The sequence below is a fragment of the Zosterops lateralis genome (genome assembly GCF_965231275.1).
Source record: "Zosterops lateralis genome assembly, chromosome: 6".
In the NCBI taxonomy this organism is placed as follows: domain Eukaryota; kingdom Metazoa; phylum Chordata; class Aves; order Passeriformes; family Zosteropidae; genus Zosterops; species Zosterops lateralis.
In genome coordinates this window covers 51,682,162-51,701,816 of record NC_139761.1, presented here as the reverse complement: position 1 = coordinate 51,701,816, position 19,655 = coordinate 51,682,162, and the positions used below count along the sequence as shown (strand labels likewise).

The 19,655-nt window shown below is 42.9% G+C and overlaps 1 protein-coding gene across 4 annotated transcripts in view; it reads left to right on the top strand.

The window, feature by feature from the left end:
* Positions 1 to 18,830, top strand: part of DENND2B (DENN domain containing 2B) — a 150,782-nt gene extending 131,952 nt beyond the window's left edge. For 3 of the 4 annotated variants that reach the window (XM_083862958.1, XM_083862957.1, XM_083862959.1), the window contains 6 exons: positions 13,630 to 13,807; positions 14,865 to 14,906; positions 15,898 to 16,009; positions 17,143 to 17,382; positions 17,618 to 17,704; positions 18,106 to 18,830. In XM_083862958.1, coding sequence (XP_083719084.1) covers positions 13,630 to 13,807; positions 14,865 to 14,906; positions 15,898 to 16,009; positions 17,143 to 17,382; positions 17,618 to 17,704; positions 18,106 to 18,140 — 694 coding nt within the window. In that variant the 3' untranslated portion in view covers positions 18,141 to 18,830. The remainder of the gene's footprint in view (positions 1 to 13,629; positions 13,808 to 14,864; positions 14,907 to 15,897; positions 16,010 to 17,142; positions 17,383 to 17,617; positions 17,705 to 18,105) is intronic. The other variant, XR_014590287.1, reaches the window with a different exon arrangement.
* The last annotated feature ends 825 nt before the right edge of the window (positions 18,831 to 19,655 follow it).

The window sequence follows — 19,655 nt, the reverse complement described above, 5'->3', positions numbered from 1 at the left end:
GAAACACTCTGGCTTTGAGCTAGTAACTGTCTTCTTGGAACATTTGCCTTGTCTGACATGAATTTTGTTTATGGGCATCCTGGCTGAAACTGGAGTTTACCAGTAATGGGGAAAAAAAAAAGAGAAGTGAAATATCTTACAGGTCCACTCTGTGCCCAAAGAATGAGAGCAGGAAATTAAAATGATTTTACAAGGGTTTGATTTCTGTATGTACCCAAAAACTAGCTTAGAAATAAATGATGAGGCTTAGGCTTCAAGCAATAAGATGCAGTGGGCTTTTGTGGCTGCCTGTTTCATGGGTCTCCCAGCAATAAATGATTTCACACATTATACAAGTCTGGAAAAGTCATGCCTAGTGCAGTGAGATTCACTCAATAAGTTGTTATTTATGACTCTTACAATGCCCAGAATGTGCCAAGATTAAGTCCTTGATCTTTGCAGGAAGAGATTATTTGTCAGCACAGAGACTGATGCTCCCAAGTAGTGAGGAAACAACAGCAAAGTCCTGAATGACAGCACTGTGAGGTTGTCCTGGTTAGATATGTGCAGTTAGGTTTGGGTATCTTTCCCCCAATAAATTGATTATGTATTTTTTCTTCTTGAAATTGGGTGAATAAATCCCTGCAGCTATTTGCTTACCATCAAAAATGAGTGAATCTGGCAGCAACCTTTCAGAATTTTGTTTTCTGTGAACAGTAAAGAAGACAACAGGGAAACAAAAATAAGCATAGGCAAACTTTGGATAATAATAATAATAATAATAATAATAATATCACAACTCTTAAAGAGAACTTAAGCCTTCAATTCCTTTAAAATCTCCTAACAGCACAACTGATGTGGTATGCCTCATCTCAGCTCTAATCCCTGTCCCACTGGGAGCCTCTATTTATATTCCCAACTTTCTGCCTGTTCACCCCAACTCTGGAATAGTCCTGTGCCTGCCAGCTGCAAAGGGGGAACTGCTCTAGTGCCATCCCCTGGGCTTTGAAAGGCAGCAGATGCAAAAAAAAAAAAAAAAAAAAAAAAAGTGGGGCCTGGGGCTCAGGAACATTGACCCTGCTGCAGGCACAAAGGTAGCAAAGAGAATAAATAGAAAGCAAACACTGTAAGAAAAATATTTCTCTGCTTGTTTTAATTTTATGCTGGGGAAACAAATTTGTGGATGTGTTTGCTGAGGAGGTGATGTATCCATGTGTGTGAGAACAGTCTCTTTGCCTTTTCCCCTGGATGTTTGGAAAGGAGAAAGGAAGGCCCTGGACATAGCAATGCCCTTTTGTTTTAACCCCATTTTTTATAAATATAAAACAGTCTTGCTGTAATCCAGTACATTGGGAAGGACTCTGAGGATATTTTGCTTACATTTCACATATGGGTCCAGTCCAATGCCAGCCACAGTCAGTGAGAGTGTTTGGATGAAGCTTGTTTTTTGCTATGGATCCAAAGCCTCCAAAATATTCTTCTTAGTGGCCTTTTGAAAAGTTTTGGGGCTGTAAAATGCTTCTATAGAGCCCCTGCTCTTCTAAAAGACAAAACAACTTTTCACTGTGGAGAATTTTGGTTTTATATGAGATATTTCAGTGAAGCAGTAGCATGGGCCTCAGGGAAAAAAACCCTAACCCTACTCCTAACCCCTCAGCGTTTTGAACTGCAGGAGGAATCTCTTTTCCAGCACAACTGTAGAAGATCCAGGCAGATCCCAGACCTGACCAAAAGTTACAGGCTGGAGACAGAAACACTGACTAATACAGGACAGAGCATAAATATGTAAATAGTGGGGAAGTCATCCCGCAGGCATGTCTCTGTTAACTCTGGAGCAAAAGGGGAGCAGAGTGTACTTGTGTTCAAGGGCAAAGGCTTTCAGAACACACAGCAGCCTTTCCCTATTCTCACGCACAGCCACAGCTCAGGGCTGTCTGTGCTATGCCCAGAATGTTCAGGGAGTGGTGATGCTTCTCCTCATGTTTGAATCTGTTGTTTTGGGGCCGTGCTAGGAACTGGCAGCAAGAGCTGAGAGGTAGCCTGCTCCCCATTTCTCAGTGTCTACCTAAAAAACATCCTCTAACCTGGCAGCCAAAATCATAGCATGATCTTGTAGCTCAAGTTAAAGTATGCTAATTTAAATAAGAGATAAGTGGCAATGTTCTAGTTGTAAATCATTGCTCCTCAGTCCAGTAGCAAGGTCAAGTGGAAAAGCAAGAATAGCTAAACTCTGGGGCAGATCACTAAAGTGTAAGCTCATTCTCTATTTCCTTATTGTTCCATTTTTATTAACAAAAGTAGGATTTAATTCTTATGAACGAATCATGGCCATGACAGGTCTGAACAGCTTCACCAACTGCCTGGAAATGCTCCTCTCCAGTAGCTGTCATCTTGTAACACTTGTAAAATCTGCCAACCTGCAGCTTAAAAGGTAAAAACATGTGTATTAGCACAGAGAGAAGTGTGCTTGGTAAACAGATGTGAGCTTTGGCCAGCAATAAAGACTTCCTTTACTTTCCCTGTCACAAAAACCTCCAGAAAAAGAAAGGTGAGAGAAATTTGAACAGAAAGGTGAAACAAATACATGCCAGAAAACTTGTGAGGGAAAATTTACTGTTGCCAGTCTCTGACTGGTCTGTACCATTTCTAAGCACAGGATAGAGGGTCTTGGTAGTTCTTTAATTATCAACTGTGCATTAAAGATGTTTAGAGATGCAAAATACTGCACCTGTGGAATATGTAATAGCTCACAGATCTTCTGTCTAAACCCAGGAGAATGGGTTTAGACAGGATTAGTTTAGAATGGATGCTGACATTTCTTCTGGTGTATTTTTATCCAAAGAACTTGAAGTGCTATCTTAATACTGTCAGGATTGTTGTGCTTGCCTGGTCTGATATGCTGAAGATAACCTAGAGAATTTCTTTCACTAATTTCTGCAGTGGAAGGAATGAGCCCTTGTATAATTATCGAGTGTGCAGTCATGCTAGTAGGCGGAATTTATTCTACAGCAAAAACATCCATTTCTCATGTATGTAGCCAGAGAGTTTCTGTTTCCTCCAGCCCCTGCTGAGGGGGCTGTCAGAGCTGTCTCCCAGGATTCTTGAGAGACATTTTGCACTTTACTCCCCCTTCTCAAGAGGTAATTACATTTTGTACCACTTGGATTACCTTCTCCAGCACTTAGATTGCGTGATGACTGATGCCAACAAAGCAGCTGTACATGGACAGTAGGAAAATGTGTGTCAGGCAAAAGGGACAGACCAAGAAACAAAATGAACATTTGAAGTCTCTGGCTTGTTTAATATTCCACAGTCGCAGAGAAAACAACCTAATAGTGACATTTTTAATGTGCAGTAAACCCCAATGGTATTTTTAATATGCCATGTCCCAAGAAAGATAGAGCTTGTATAATTTTCCTTTTCCTCCTTCCCTCCTCCCTTACTTTCCAGTGGTATTTATTTATGTCACTCCAGACTTTGGCCAATGCTCTGCAGTTGGAAAACATCATTTTTCCACTTTCAATTTGTGAAAAAAAATTCTCTCTCCCTTCCCCATGAAAGGAAATGGGATATGAAGATGACCATGCTGCTTGGTAATTCCCTTCTGGATTGCTTATTGGCACAATAAGGCAGCAAACTGCAACAAAGCTGAAAGCCCCAGTGTGAGCAAGGACTGGTGAGAGCAAAGATCCCAGTGTGGAAAGAAGAAGGAGTTAATTCTCCTCTGGAGCATCTGTTCTGAGACCACTTTTGTTCTGGATTTGTGCTAACAAATTGTCCTCTAGGAAAGGGATTGGATAACTCTGTGGATACAAAGGATTACTTCACACTTGGAAATGTTGGGTTTGTTTTCTCTTGCAGCCACCTGACAAAGCTTGGGCAGGTAGCTGATGTGTCAAAGCAATGACTTTTTTGCCCAAATCCCATTTTCTTGAAAAGGCAAGTCCTCATTCTGTAGGGCACTTTGCATGTCTCTTTCTTCAGGGGCTTTCATATGCCTCACTTACACACAAGTATTACAGGAGCAAAAAATAATACCTTTGTTAATACCACATTCCCCTTTAATCAACTGTTCTCTACTTTCTTTTAAACTAAGTACTTCAAAGCTACTCTCTCAGAGGGAGAGCACTCTCCTAACTGTGTTCTCTGCTCTGCAGCTTTCAGCTCCATGGGATGCAGACCTTTGCATGAGCCAGGGTTGAGCTTTGCAGGTTATCTGTGGGATAACACTGTCACCCTACACTGTTACTCAGGTGTGCCCAAAAGGTTGAGGCTGGTTCTGAAAATGCAGCTCTTACTGAACTAAAATCTGTCAATTATGTAATTTTTGGAGATTTTTGCAAAATTTGGGTGAAAACCAAAAAGAAAGCCTCCTGTATAGTCAGAATGAACCTGCACTTACTTATTCTTTGATATGTCCTAATGAGTTGTTTAATTATCAAACAATGAAAATCTGAATTGCTTTTTGTGTCTGACAAATCCATTGGCTTTAAAATAGAACCTCTGAGGGCACATCATCTTTCATGGTGCCCGTCTCTCTTAAGCTTTGGGAATGTGTTCAGTCAGTGTCAGTGATGGATGGATCCATGCTGACACAAAGGCAAAACAGCACAACCCAGGAGAGGATGTTGCCCACTAAAGCTGAAAGGGATGTGGCCAGAGAAGAGTTTATCAATGTAGATGTTGCCTACTCAGTTTTCTGTCAAATACAAGAAGGAGGGACCAGAAAAGGAATACAGATGATGATGCAAAATGTTGGGCAAGTCTGTTCCATGAACTGTGCTCATTGACACTGCAGTGAGGTAAACCATGGTTCTATTAACCAAAGTCAGGGAAAACAATCCCATAAACAGGCTTGTAACCTTTAGTTCATCATAAAAAATCTCCTACTAGGAATCATCAATAGCACAAAAGCCTGTGCTCTCCATAACTCACTTTCAGTAGTCACTGGACCTGTCCCAAAATTAAGCGCGTCACTGGTGCCCCACTGAAAAGGAACTGCAGTGCTGCTGTTGCCAGACAGGTGAGGACATACTGGGATTCCTTTCATTACGAGAGTTTTACAAGCTTGGCTTGTCTCCTGCTGCCCTGTAGAAAGCACCAGATAAAACCTGAAGTGTGGTTTGTTACTTGTAAAAGAAGGCTTGGGTTTGGGTTTAGCTCCTTTTCATGGGCCAAAATTGCCATTTGAGTGGTGTGAAGGTTAAATAGATTCACTCTTTGAGCTGTAAGCATAGCTAAAAGATTTTGCAAAGGACAATAACTGATAATTGGGCTGATGTGATGTGGGAAATATGCATTTCCTTCTCAGTCTCAGTGCCCCTCTCTCCCTGCCAGTGTTATCACTTGTTTGCATTCCATGAGATATCACAAAGGTCACTTGCAGCAAATATGTCAGCATTCAAATTAAGGGAGCCACTGTGCTTGTACTCTGCCCTTGGCCCCTGCAAAAGCAAAGTTTGATTCTCACTTCTGCCTCAGGCTGCTGCTGGCCAGGTGTGGGGAGCTTGGCTGGGGAGGAGCAGATGGACCTGGAGCCTGAGGGCACAGGGTGCAGTGACAGCACTGCTGGGTTGGCAGAGCAATCACCCACCCTGGGAAGTGCTCACTTGTTGGGCAAGGTTCTTGCTTTGTCAACCTCCTGTGCAGAGTGAGGCATTTTCACCTGTTTCAGGACTGAGTTGTGACCTCACTGCTGGTAATACCTGTGAATATATGTGAAGTCTGGGTAATGGGTGTCTCAGGCCATAACAGACAGGGGTGATGTGTTGTTTGTGCTTTAGGGAGCTCTGTACCCAGGGCCAGAGGCTGACTGTAGCAATAATTCTTGCTGTGTGTGATGATTAAGTTGTGAAATGTTCAGAACTGGCTGCTGAATTTGAGATGGGCCAAATGGGCTCACCATGATCCTCACATGAATTGTGCATGTTCTCGTCCATCACCACATTTATACTGGAGAATTCCTAATTTTATTTAAACCCTAGGAGCAGAGCCTTCCATTGGCAAGTCTCCTGTGCCATCAAGAGAAAAAGTATCCTAAAATATGCACAGATTTTTCTGTGTTTCTTGAAAAGAAGGATATCAGGTACTGATCAGAGATACAATTTTAGCTGCATACTTTAGGCTAACTACTAAAGACCTCTGGTGGTGACTCTTAGTTCACCTCTTATTAAGTGTTTGCTATATAAAATCAATCACAATGCAAAATATTATTCTGGCTTTTACAGCCCGGACTCATGCAATTTTCCATGTAATATGAACCCACCCTTTTGATTTTGAACATCTTATTGATTAGTCTAGAGAAATCAGATTTATTAACAGGAAATTCAGCAACTTCAAAACTCTCTTTCAGGTACCGTATGCAACCACTCCATCCTAAACTTCCTGCAGACACCCAGATTTTCACAGATTCACTTGAGGGTCAAGTGAGAAGTGCTTGGCAGCAGCAGGGGAATCCTCCTCCCTGTTACCCCTACACAGAGCTGGACCCTTTACAGAAGGATTCTGCCACAGGGAATTCTCAATCCAGGATGTTAAAATTTAATTATTTGACTTTAAAAATAAATTGTATTCTTAAAATTAAAAATTGTATTAATAATATATTAACATGAAATTACAATACTTATGAGCTTTAAAAATTACAGTCTCTAGTTCCAAACCACCTTAGAAAGCTTTGAAGGAATCTCTGTAGTTTGCCCAGCCCCTGAAGGGCTTCTAGAAAAGTAAAAAATTATTCAAATTTCCAAAGCTTCAACATGCCTTGCTGCTGAGAGGCTGCCTTTGCAGCAGCCTCTCCCACAGCAGTCAGGGAATTTGTGGTTCAGAAGGTGTTATCATGTCTTGAGGGCTGGTCTGGTTAAAACAGAAGTGGGAAAATAAAGGTCTTTGAGGCTTCATTTCAGCAAAGTATTTCAGCACAATGAAAGTAAATTAAGGCTGAAACTTCTGCTGAAATACTGTGTTGAACCAAAGCCTAAAAGTAATTTGCCTGTCCCCTCATGCTTTAATTGGTGAGGCAAGGCATGAACTGATTCTAACTCCTGCTGCTCTGTAATCATTGGAAATAATTATTTTATTAGTGCCCAGATAACTTACTGGATTAAAAATAATTTGGGTCAAACAATATGTTAAGCCCAAATTCTGATGTTTGTTTTGGTTATACTCTTTTTCCTCTCAGGTGCAGGTAAATGTATTTGTGTGGAGGAAACTTTTCAGTTTGAGAATTATTCCTGATAAAACTGTGTTTGTGTCTGTCTGCTTAGCAGCAGTGGCTGCAGTGTAGAACACTGGTTATATTTGATTTCCACCTGTGCCACCAGTGGGCTTTGAGCTCCTCTCACCTTCAGCTGTCCTGGTGTGTGACCTTCCCTCCTGCAGCTGCAGCCCCTCTCAGCATCTCTGGTACTGACAGAGGAGGGGCAATTGCCATCAGACAGCCTAGAGCAACAGGGAAGAACAAGTTTCACCTTGGCACCTGATAATTTGGCTGCGTGTGTGGGGTGGCTTTAGTCATGTTCATATTAAATGGTTTTCCCTGTTCCTTGCATTGTTCAGCCCAGCCAATCACTGCCTTGTCCCTTAATTTTACATCCTGGCCCCTTTGCCCTCAGTTTCCTTTTCACCTGCACATCAGGCTCATTTTATCTCCCTTCCCTCTCAGTTCGACCTCCTAGATCTTAATTTTAGCTCCTTGCATTTCATTCAGCCTCTTCCCTCTTTTCCTTTCCTTTCCTTTTCTTCCCTTCCCTCACATTCTCTGCAGGAAGATGATCTCTTTCTCCCAGAGGAGCCTTCATTTCTCAGTGTAGCCCAAGGCTACAAAGGGAGGCCTTGCTTAGTGCTAACAATTTATTTTGAAGAAATTAGCAGCTAAATAAGTCTCTTTTTAGTGTGCACAATATATATATATATTATTTTAAGATGGCTTTTAATGTAGCCAAAGCTGAGTGAGTTTAGACATCACTAGGTAGGAGTCCTTGGCACACACAACACTCCCCCCTCCATCACAAAAAAATGCAGCAAAGATGTTTATTATAACAAAATAATGTATAATTTCATTTGGTTTTAGAAACAAACTGATCTGATGTCAAGGGGGAAATGGATCAGTTGATCTCCTGAGGTTTTGTCCTACATGAATTACTTTTATTCTATATAACTTTGCTTTAAATTGGAAACCAAAATGGTTATCCAGAGGCAAAAACACAAGCTCAAAAACATCAGTGAAAACAAGTCAAATTTTGAATCCATGTTATGTGAACATAGTGCCTTACAAATGCAAATAATCCTACAAACAGGGAGGTATCCCAGAGCCATCAGGAATTGCAGGCCTTATGGTGTAGTTCTTGTTCAATAAGCTGCAAAAACATGCCATTTCTTTGATTTGAGTCAAAAGACAAGAATTGAAGATTTATTTTTCCCTTTTAAACATCCTAGAAATGGTAACAGAGAAACAGCAATAATTTTGTATAGGGAGAAGCACTGTTGTGTCTGGTAGTTTTATACTGTCTGGAAAACTGGACACCTCCTGCACTATTATAGCAAATGAACTCTTGGATTCTTATTTTATTATTCTCTGCCCTTTTTAGTGAGCACTTGGTGGTATGTGGGCTAAACAAAAATGTACTCTCACAGCACAGAACCTCGGGCATGAAGGACAAACCACTAATCTGGGGACTCAGGGGGCCTCAGGAGCAGAGCACCTGGGGATCCTGGAGCTGAGCACGTACACTTTGGAGCAGGGAGAAAGCAGTAACATGTCCCCATCATCAGCCAGCTTTGCCAGGGCCAGGGATCCTCAAGGGCTCGTTTCAAAAGCTGACCTGCAGGAATGCTGCAGGAGCTCATTGCAGACAGCTGGAGTTTGGAGACTGTCACTTCTGACACTTAGAAGTTTTCATTTATATCTTGTCCCTGATGCTATTACTTAGTCTTATCAAACTGATTAATAATGCTGCTCTTATTTATTCTTATGCACTCAAAGAAACCTTTATTTTTTCAGAGCCTTAGAGAGCACTGTATCTGGCACAGCAGAGTACTGCTCTGAGTTACTGCCAGCACAGCAACAGCAGTTCTGCCTGCATTCCATCTCCACCCAAAATGTATCAGTCTGCCACGGTTTTTACTTCCACTTGCCCTTTACTTGATGCTTATCAAGCTTTCTACTTTGTCCTTTCCACCTCTGCAGCCTGTATGTGTTGGAGGGGAGATGGCTGAGTCCTTGGCCCATAGCCTTTTCCCAGAGTCCTTTACAGAGCCCTCTGCAAACCTCTCAGACTATTTTATCTTGCAGAGTTGTCACAGACCTCTGTCTCTGTTAGAGACTGGAGTTAATCCAGGATCAGGAGAGGCATGGAAGAGTGTAGGAGGGAAATGTCAGGGATCTGTTTTTGCTACGCAGTTCATCAGTGGCCCAAGGGTGAGAGCTGTCCCAGAAAAGGAGGGCCATGGCTGTGATGAGGAGACATCTGGGTGTGTAATACCTGTATGAGTCAAGGGATTACACCTGGGAAGGACAGAGCCTCCAGACTCCAACCTCAAGTGGGAGGAAGCTCTCCTGAGCAGACAAGGGATGTGTGTCAGTGTCAGAGTCTGTCCGAGGATGTGTTATGTGTCTTTTGCGCTTTGAGATCTCCAAAACGAACCATCAGGTTCCCCGCATATGTTTGCGGACCCTGACAGTCAGGGAGGTAACTCAGTCTCAAAGTGGTTGTGGGCTGGAGCATGAATGTGTCAACAGGGCAGATGAAAGACTTCAGCAAATGTGGCCAGAGCAACATCATTTAGTCAGCAGGAAGAAATGAGGAACATAGAAAGGTTGTGGAAAAGTAAACAGTGGAAACACTTTTTTGTGAATTTCGCTTTTGGCTACATTTCTCAATGTGAGGAATCCTGGAGCCCAGATTTGGTGAGTTGGTCCCAGTCCAGGGCACGGTGCAGAGCACTGGCACAGCACAGAGCTGGCACCAGCCCTGGGTCACAGAGCTGCTGTGTGGCTTGGCTGTGCATGGAAGGGGTGCCCTCCCTCCTCTCCTGGCTGGGGAAGCTTGTCTGTCCCTCAGGGGAAGTGGAGGAAGGGAAGGGATATTCTTGCCTTCTCCTTCAATGGAAATGCCAAACTGACTGTGAGGTGCATTTGAATAGTAAGGTGGGATCAGGGAGCCAAATCAGCAAGTGGTAGTCTGTGCTAGGGACTTAATCCTGGATTTGGGAGACGCTCAGTGTGTGAGGCTCAGTTGGGTGTGTGAGAAGTTCTAGGTGTGGAGAGAGAAGTGGGAAGGAATATGACTGTTGGCTATTGTTAGAAATAAAAGAGAGTTATCAAGGGTATTTGTGGAATATTTCCATTGTGAGTAGAAGGTGTAACTGAGCATGACTTTAGCAGTTTGAGAGAGCTGGTGACTTGCAGTGTCCAACAAGCCACAGTACTTGAAATAAACACAGCCAGCACCGACATCCAGCCAGGACAGTGTCCGTCCCCTGCCCAAAAGCTTGTCCTTCTCAGAGTGTGCTCATTGTGCTGCGGTAAGATACGGATACAACCTAAGCTTGGGGCAATTTGTTGGTTGGCCAACCCAGAAATTGCTACCAGACATTCTCCCTATCTAAAGGACAGAAAAGGTTCTTGTTAAGTCACAGAGATTTGCCTTTTGATGTAGACTTGAACTGTGTTCATAGGCAGTCCCCAAAATTCAGCTGAGTCACAGCTATGTCTGAAATTCTGGTGCCTCAGCTCTTAGTCTGAACTTGTGTCTCCTCTGCCAGCAACACAACAAGGAAACGGTTCTGTGTGCTATCATGAGAAAATGATTTGGGAAACAAAATTGCCCAGAGGAATATAAATCAACTTTGAGTGGGAAAGAAGCAATGTCATATTTTGCCTGTAACATGATAAAGGCTCTCTTCACAAGAAATTTGTCATTAAGACATGTCTCAATATACTTGTATAATCTTGTATTACTACAAGAAGATCAAACAGTGAAGGCTTTTTTTAATCTAGTGAATAAAAGGCATAGACAGAACCAAAACCTTGGCAAATTCCAAATAACTTTTTTACAAGATGACAACCGTGGAAATAAAGGAGTGTTTTCCAGTAGAACAACAGCTAGAACATTAATGCAGCATTCCTGTAAAACTGCAGAGAAATGGAAATGGAAAAGCTCACTCTCCAAACCAACTCTCTGGAACTGCCCTAGAGTATTAAAAGTGAAAATATTTTGAAAATCTAACTATGACTATTCTGCTGCTTTACTCTGTGTGCTTTGCACACCTTAAAGAAAATAAACCATCTGACCTTACTGCCCAATTCTCATAAACAAGGACAGTAGGATAATGTGTGGGTTGCACATTTTGAAAGGAAAAACTGGAGCAGACTTGGTTTCCCAGGGTAGGCCTTTCTATTTTTACTTTACTAAACATGCTTCTCATCAATAATATCCCTTGAAAAGGTTCTGAACTGTATTTTAGAGATTTAGGCTGAGAGTTAAGGTACAATTCATCACCTCTGAATTGTACCTTCCCAACGGTGAAATTTCACTGGAGTGGAAGGTGTGTATCCATTCTAAATGTGAATCTTTCCAGCTCGGGCAGAGACACAGGCACTCTGTACAAGCAGGAGTTTGGTGACAGCTGTGGGAATCCTGCAGAGGGGTGTCCAGGAGGGATGGCAGCAGGAGGTTCTGGGGGCTGAAAGCTTGCAATGTTTCACGGGGATGAGATGTTCTACAAGGACAGATTTCCTGAGGCTGAATTTGAAGAGCTGTGTGCAAAATCCTGAAGGACAGAGGCTGAGGTGCTGACAAGACGGTGATGTGCTGCCACAGGACATCCCCACCGCGGCTGCTCCCCGTGCCCTGCCCCAGCCGGCTCCCGGGAAAGCTCGGGAAGAGATTCCGGAGTCCCGGGCTGGAGCCTGAGCCTCCCCCAGCGTGGGAATAGCACGAGCAAGAGGATGCAGGGGCTGATTTACGTCACAGCGCTGCGTGTAAAACAACATGTTACAAAAGGGCATTTTATAGAAAGGAAACAAATATTCGCGGAAGAGCAGAAGAATGTTTGTCTTCCTGCTTTTAGCTTAACATGGCTCTGTTTTTAGTTGCTCAGCTAGGATGACTGAATTTGTAGTAGGTGAAAATGCCAGGGAGTCATTGAAGTGATCTTGAGAAAGTGCTGGGAGTCTGTACCATGTTCCACAGCTCTTCCAAAACACACCACTGTGCTTGTTATGGTAGATGCCTGAGACCAAAATATGAGGCAGTGGCAGCACCATTGGCTGTTATATATAAAAATATAAATTAGAGAAATGCATCATTTTACAAGAACCTTGTGTCAGGCAACATATGTTATACACCCATGCTGGGGTTGCAAATCTTAAAGGAAGTGTCAATCAAAACCAAGCCAGCAGATTATTTGCAGTAAAACACAATGATCTGTTTCCTCCAAACTTTTTCTCTCTTTGTCCCCTAATTTTCACTTTTGTCGTTCAGCAAACTTTGATAGTTAATCACTGACAGGAACAAACAGGTGAAACCTTTTCTCTGGCCTTGGAACAATCCACAGCTGAAGTAAAAATGTTCATGAAGGTTATTCTGGTGGTCTGATGCCACCTAAAGTCTCCACCAAGTCTTGCAGTCGAAGAAATGAGCATCTCTCCCCAGCATTTTAAAGCAGCAACAGCTCTGCAGTTATTCTTTATAGTTCTTTGTGGCTACATTAAGCACCGCAGAAGTTTGCAGTGTGAGAAAATTAGTTCAGTCGTGTTGGATCCAAATTTCTGTCATCTCAGCCTGCGACAGGCAGATGTAGCTGTGATATAGAGAGCTTCTCTTTATTCCCCTGATATTAAAACTCACTTGGTAGTGATGTTCGTTAATTTTTAACATGTGGAAACCATATGACTGCAAAAGAGAATCAGGTTCAGTAGATGGAAGGACAACATATGCATGACATTTTTCCATGATAATATCAAGCCTTAAAGTGTAGGAGATACCAACCTGTATTTTAGAGTACTCTGCTGAGCAGGGTCAATACCTTTATCACTGAAGTTGGTTAATAGGCCCTTTAAAATGTATTATAATAAAATACACAGTCTTTGAAAAACATGTTGCTTTTACCAGCTTTCCTTTGGAATAAGTATTGATGGGGGCTTTTTATATCTGATTTGGTAGAGTTTTTCTTGAGGATTTTTTTTTTTTCAATTTTATTTTACTTTTCATTTTCCTTTGTTCCTGCATTAGTGCTTGACTTAAGAACATTAGTTTTATGCGTTTTTACTACTGATGTGGTTGTAACAGGCAAGATCTGAAGTTGCTTTTGGGTTTTAAGCACTGTTCAAAGTAACTGCTTTTGAGTTCTTTTGGGAACATTGAATCTTGAGTTCTAGACCAAACTGTCTCATGACCGCTGTGAAACAAATGGATTCTATTTGAAACAAAGAGATTCTATTTTTGTACCTTTAGTTTGAAGCTTGCTGTGAACTACCACACTGCACACAGTACAGAGAGGGTGGGGACTGGAAGGGGACCAAGGCCTGTGTGAAGTCAGAAATGAGAGAGGCAGGACCTTGGGCACTTGTATTTCAACAGGCTGAGCTTCTCAGCAGGTGTTGTGAGCCAAGAAAAGCCTTTGCTAACCTGGCTGTTCCTCTCTCCCCAGCACTCTGTCGAGCTGCTCCCACGCTGTAGTGGCCCTGCTGTACCCCTTCTCCTGGCAGCACACCTTCATTCCTGTCCTGCCCTCATCCATGATTGACATTGTGTGCTGCCCTACCCCCTTCCTGGTGGGACTGCTCTCCAGCTCTCTGCCCAAACTCAAGGACCTGCCCGTGGAGGAGGTAGGAGCTGACACCACAGTTGTTTGCCTGGAGTAAAGCTGGCCTCTCCCAGGAGAGGGCTGCTACTGGGACATAAATCCTCACATGTTTAATTTTTAATCTGCCTCTTTGTTTCTTCTCTGCCTGGTTCTCATGGGTAACTGCCTCTTGGCAAAACTGCAGCAGTAGCTTTATTCTTCTCTTTTATTCTGGCCCTCTTCCACGTATTCTGGTACCTCTTCTGGCACCTTGTTTGAGACATGGTCAGAATATTTACCTGGTCACCAGTAAGTAGAGTGTAAATATGCTGATTTGTTCTTGAACAAGAGGAAGTCATCTGCTGTGACATCTCTTAATCCTTATGGAAGTGATGCATGAAGCCACAGCCCATGCAGAAAACAAAGCCTTTAATTTTAACTTCCAAGACTTTGCTGATACAATATTGGAAATCAAATGAGAATTGCACTTCATCACCTCTTACAGTAAAATACCACAAAAATACTCAAGAACACACTTTTTTCTCTTGCTTCTATTGGTTTCTTGTCAGTTTTCTAAGGAATTTTCTTATTCTCACTTCCAAGGCCCTGTGTGCCTCTGGCCCATGTTAATCTCTGCTCTGTTTTCCTTACACTTTCCTAACATTGCTCTTCCACATCTTCCCAGCTCCATCTCTCAGCTTTGCTGCTTTGTTCTCATGAGTATCTCACACCCTTGCCCTTTGGAATCCCTGCTGCCTCCACACTGTTTTCTTTAAACCCCTCTGAAACACTTTTCAACTGCATGTTAACAAAAATTACTAGTTATAACTTGCATAGATTAAAGAAGAAAACCCTTTCAGCTTTTTTTAATATATTAATCTAGTATGAGATCTGTTGTATCTGTGTTAAATTAGACTTGTAGCTGTACAGAAAACCTTCATATTGTTTCATAAAGCACACAACCTCTTGTTTCACAGTAGGAATTTGATTCATGTTGAGGCTTGTTCAGCAGATGATCTCTTGCTATTAAGAAGCAATGAACAAATGAATGTTTTCTGTATCTTCAGATACATTTCACTGCAGTGTTTTCTTTTCTGTAGGCTTTGATGGTTAACCTGGGATCTGATCGATTCATCAGACAGGTAAAGTACAGCTCAGAACTGCCATGCAGTCTAGAAAACTGTTTATTCCTATAGTATGATTGGGTTTCTTTGATCAGACAGAATTCTTTGGCAGGAATTGTGTGTGCAAAGGAAAAACAGTGAAGGGAAAAAAAGTTCTCATTTTCTGTTCCACCTGCAAATAAGAACTTCTCAGGTGTGCAGAAGGGATTGAGGCTGTGACTGTCAGAAGGAAGCAGGAACTGTATTCACAGTGGAAAGAAAACATCCAAAGATAATAACATCATCTTATAAAGAAAACTCACACTTTTGGAGGTGAAAAGGACAAAATAGCAAAGAAAATTCCCAAGTGAGAGCACAAAGGTGGAAAACAGTTTAATGTGATAGGAAAAGCAGGAGCCTTGTAAATAAGGAGATGAGGGATCGCCATCTCCTGACAGTCATCTGGCACTAAATAATTTCAAACCAAAAACCTGCAGGTTGGATGAGGAAACTCTGTGTTCAGTTCCCTGGCTGGTGGACAGTGGCTCCAGAGCCAAGGCTCCTGTGCCTACCTGCTGAACAAGCATAAAATAAGAAGAAGAGGGCAATAGGGGCAAGACCCAGAAAACAAGACAGACTACAAAACAGTAAAAAAAACCTGTCAAGGACCAAAGGAGCTGCCTACACCCAACTACAGCAGCTGTGTGTACACCTAGCAAGGCTTCACATGATATATATTAATTAAACACAACTATTTGGACTCCTTGTCATGTAAAGAGCTGATTCCACATTTCTGTGTTTACCTGCTCTTTGGATTATCATTCCTGACTTTAATCTTATTAAGTGTAACAAGAAATTTTGTTTCAAAGTTTTCGTTAGTTGCACAAAGATTCTCATTCTTTTATTTATGTAGCCATGACAGTAGCAGATACAAATATTTTTCATCTGAATTCTAAACCTTCTGAAAGTATTTGCTGTAGTTCCTGCATAGATTATTGTGGCTTAAAGATTTTTTTTCCCCCTCTATCAGATGGATGATGAAGACACACTATTACCTAGAAAACTGCAAGCTGCTCTGGAGCAGGCTCTAGAGAGAAAGAATGAACTGATAAATCAGGATTCAGATAGTGATTCAGATGATGGTAAGTTCATTTGGAAACAGGGTCTTGTGTAATAAACGGATGTAGGTAGAACTGTGACTTTCCATAGAGGAGAAACAAAGATGGGACTTGAGGTCTGTCCTGGGATGACTTTTTGTGTCCCCAGCTGTCTGTTCTGTTTGTGTTGCATATTGTGAAAACCTCCTATTCAGACGTTTTCTCCCAAATTTGCCCTAAACCAGGACGAAGTCTCAAATACCTTTGGTGGCATCAAAGATTGTCTCTGAGCACACAGGAAATGAGACTGACGGCATCAGCCCACAGCGATACCTCACCCATGATTTATTTTAATTTCTTTGTAAATGACATGGACCTCCTGTGGGTCCCTCTGAACCTTTGCTCAAACAGAGGTTTGCAGTTAACTTGGCCCTGACTCAATCCAGATAATCCTCCAGGCTCAGGGGTGTGTCTGAGTTTGAAGTTGCTCTTGGCACTCGGTATTTTCAGGGGAGAGAAGCAGGTACCACCAGAAAAGAATTCTAGTCCAAGATGGGTTGGGTTGTCTCTAAGGTTCATATTTCTCCTCAGCAGTGATAAAAACAGCCTAGGGTAAATTGAGATGCCTGTGGTTAAAAGGTATGAAACAGGCCCCTATTCAGTTCTTGAAATTTATTTCCAGTCATATGTATTACACATATATAAGACTGTTTTAACATCTCAGAAATGACGAAAACCCAAATTCTACAACAGACCCTTTTTGATCAGTTTTTGGTACAGGCTTATTATCCTCAGGGAGAAATATTTTAGTGCTGAGTCATTCAGAAGTTTCTGAAGAGAACTTGCTCAGGACTGAAAACAGGAGGTTTGATTTTGATGAAACGTCCATCAAATGTTTAATTTTCTGAGCTGTTTCCTGAGGATTTGTAATTCTTGCTGACTCTTGGTCACAGAACACAAATTTTGCAGACTGGCGCTCGTGGTTACGGCGCCGTCACCTTCCCCATGTGCATCCAGATGTGCAGTGCATCCAGATGTGCAGGGAGCCGCTGCAACTCCTGCCAGTTGTTAGCACGGCATCAGGGAACCGGGAGATGCACAGCCTGGCCCTGTGGGGATAATGCTGACAGCTCTGGTAGCAGCTGATTTTAGTGTCTTATTGCCGCCTTATTTTGCAGAATGTAACACCCTGAATGGATTAGTGTCTGAGGTTTTTATCCGATTCTTTGTGGAGACAGTTGGCCATTATTCCCTGTTCCTAACCCAGAATGAAAAAGGAGAGCGTGCCTTCCAAAGGGAGGCTTTCCGTAAATCTGTGGCCTCCAAGAGTATCCGCCGCTTCTTGGAAGTTTTCATGGAATCGCAAATGTTCGCTGGCTTCATCCAGGACAGGGAGCTGAGGAAATGCAGGGCTAAAGGTACGGCTGGGTGTCTCCCCTGCGGCGCGGGTTTCGCTGTTCCGCCGGGCTCCCGCGGGTTGCGGCACGTCCATCCCCTCCCTGCGCTCACCGGGGAAGCGGAAACGCTTCCCGAGAATCCTGCCCGGGTACCGGAAGGTGGCGGTGAGCGGAGGCTGCCGGGGCGGGAGCCGGGGCACCGCGGGCTGCGGGATCACCGCACACGGCTCACCCAGCGCCTCTCTGTCCGCCGCAGGGCTCTTCGAGCAGAGGGTGGAGCAGTATTTGGAGGAGCTCCCGGACACGGAACAGAGCGGAGTAAACAAGTTCCTGCGAGGCCTCGGTAGGAAAAACTTGAGAAGTGTTTCTGAAATGAGTTTTCGGGGTGGTGGCTTTTTTTTAAATTTGAAAAAGCCGTACCCGAGGTGAAGTGGGGTATTCAAGCGCGGTTTCAGCGTGATAGGAATTACAAAAAAGAAAACAATGAAAACATAGTTAAAGGTGATAAAACCAGATTTAATGATGGTCCTTGTGTTAACACTTTCATTTTCGCTTGGGGGTGGGGGAACCAAACCATAATCGAGGAGTGGAACAAGGTGTCGAAGCAGGCGATGTTGTGTAAATCAGCTCTCCCTGCTGGTGCTTAGCAGAGTTACCCCACAGCAGTGCCAAGTTAGACCCACTTGCTGGGACTTTTGATTGACTTCTGATACCTGCTAGAGACTGACGGTATGCTTCCTTTAGGTAACAAAATGAAGTTCCTTCACAAGAAGAACTAGCTCCTTCCTGCTGAACCACCACCCAAAGCCTGGTTATGGCACTGCGAGACACCGGCGGCGTTGGAGGGGAGCGAGATGAGGGCAGCTCCAGGCGGTGTCTGGCGCTGTGTCTGTGCCCGGGATGGCTCCTCCGTGTGTTGGGGTACAGGGTGTACATAATGTGCTGTAAGCTTTTGTAACTGATTTTGTAATGAGCGAGAAAACTGTGGTAAATATTTGTATATTCCTGAGAATACCAGGTGCTTGTTTTTTTTTTTCTGTAGTATGTGTTGAGTTATGCTTGGTGCAAAGGCGAGTAGCTGGTGATGTGCAGCTGACTGTCTCGGCAGAACCACTGACTTCAAGGGATGTTGGATGCCTGAACACTGCGGAGTGAATGAGCTCGGGTACTTGGGAGAGGTTGTACACACGGCACAGGCGCTTGTCTGTCTGTCTGTCTGTTTCCTCCATTTTAAAGGAGAAATAACAAAGTAACTTGATAATAAGGTACAGATAATGTGTTTGGTTCACATTACAAAACCTCCACCTGGTTTGAACTCTGGTCAATAAACTCCTTGTAACCCATTCTGCACTAAGACTGCTAAGCCTGGGGAGATCTCAGCTCTCTGACATGCAAGCTGCAGCGAGTAGGTACAGTACAGCCTTTCCTAATGTATGTATGTATGGATCCTAATAAACTCTGTAAATAGACCTCTTTGTTTATGTTCATTGCAAACCCCTGCACTTCCTCGTGCGGAGCAGCTACAAACCCAGCAACTTCCCTTTGAGTTTTAAGTGAATCTGTAATTAAAATGTAAAGTGGTTATTACAAACCTGTCTTTGGGTAGGTTTGCTGTTTCACAACATGTAGTTTGGGGTTTCTTCAGCGTTTTTCACCAGGGCTAAGACAAGGCATTTTTTACCCCTTTAAAAAATAATTATCCTAACAGAAGCATCTGTTAAAACACTTTTTCCATGGGTTAGCAGCAAATTATTTTATTGTTGTATCAGATACTACTGCTGACCTATGCTATTTTCAGTTGGCTTTGTGCTGTGCGTGGTGCTCGAGTGTCACGTTCTTCTTGATCTGGAAACAGAACTCCTATTGAGGTTCTGTAAGTTTTCCCATAGTCTGAAGAAAAAAAAATATTTTAAAAAATGAAAAATATTCTTCAATATGTTGCAAGTCTGACAGATAATGAAAATTAGCCAAGGAAACCCACCACTCTCTGGTTTCCATCATTTGCAGTGTGATTGCCATAGCTGGACGGGCTTTGAGGCTTGCGCAGTTCCTGACCTGACAGTGGTTCTGGTTTGCTATCAGCCTCATAGAGCAAAGTCGAGGGGCCAGTCACTAAAAAGGTGAAGTCGTTTCCTTTTTCAGTTACCACCCTCACACTCGAACATACACAAAAGCTTCTTAAATGTACGTGAACTGTCTGTAAAATACCGTGTGCTTTTGACTCAGGGGAAATGTCACCGCAACTGAAAACCACCATTAGTTTTACTCTGTGATATCCTCCCAAGTTCCAGAAT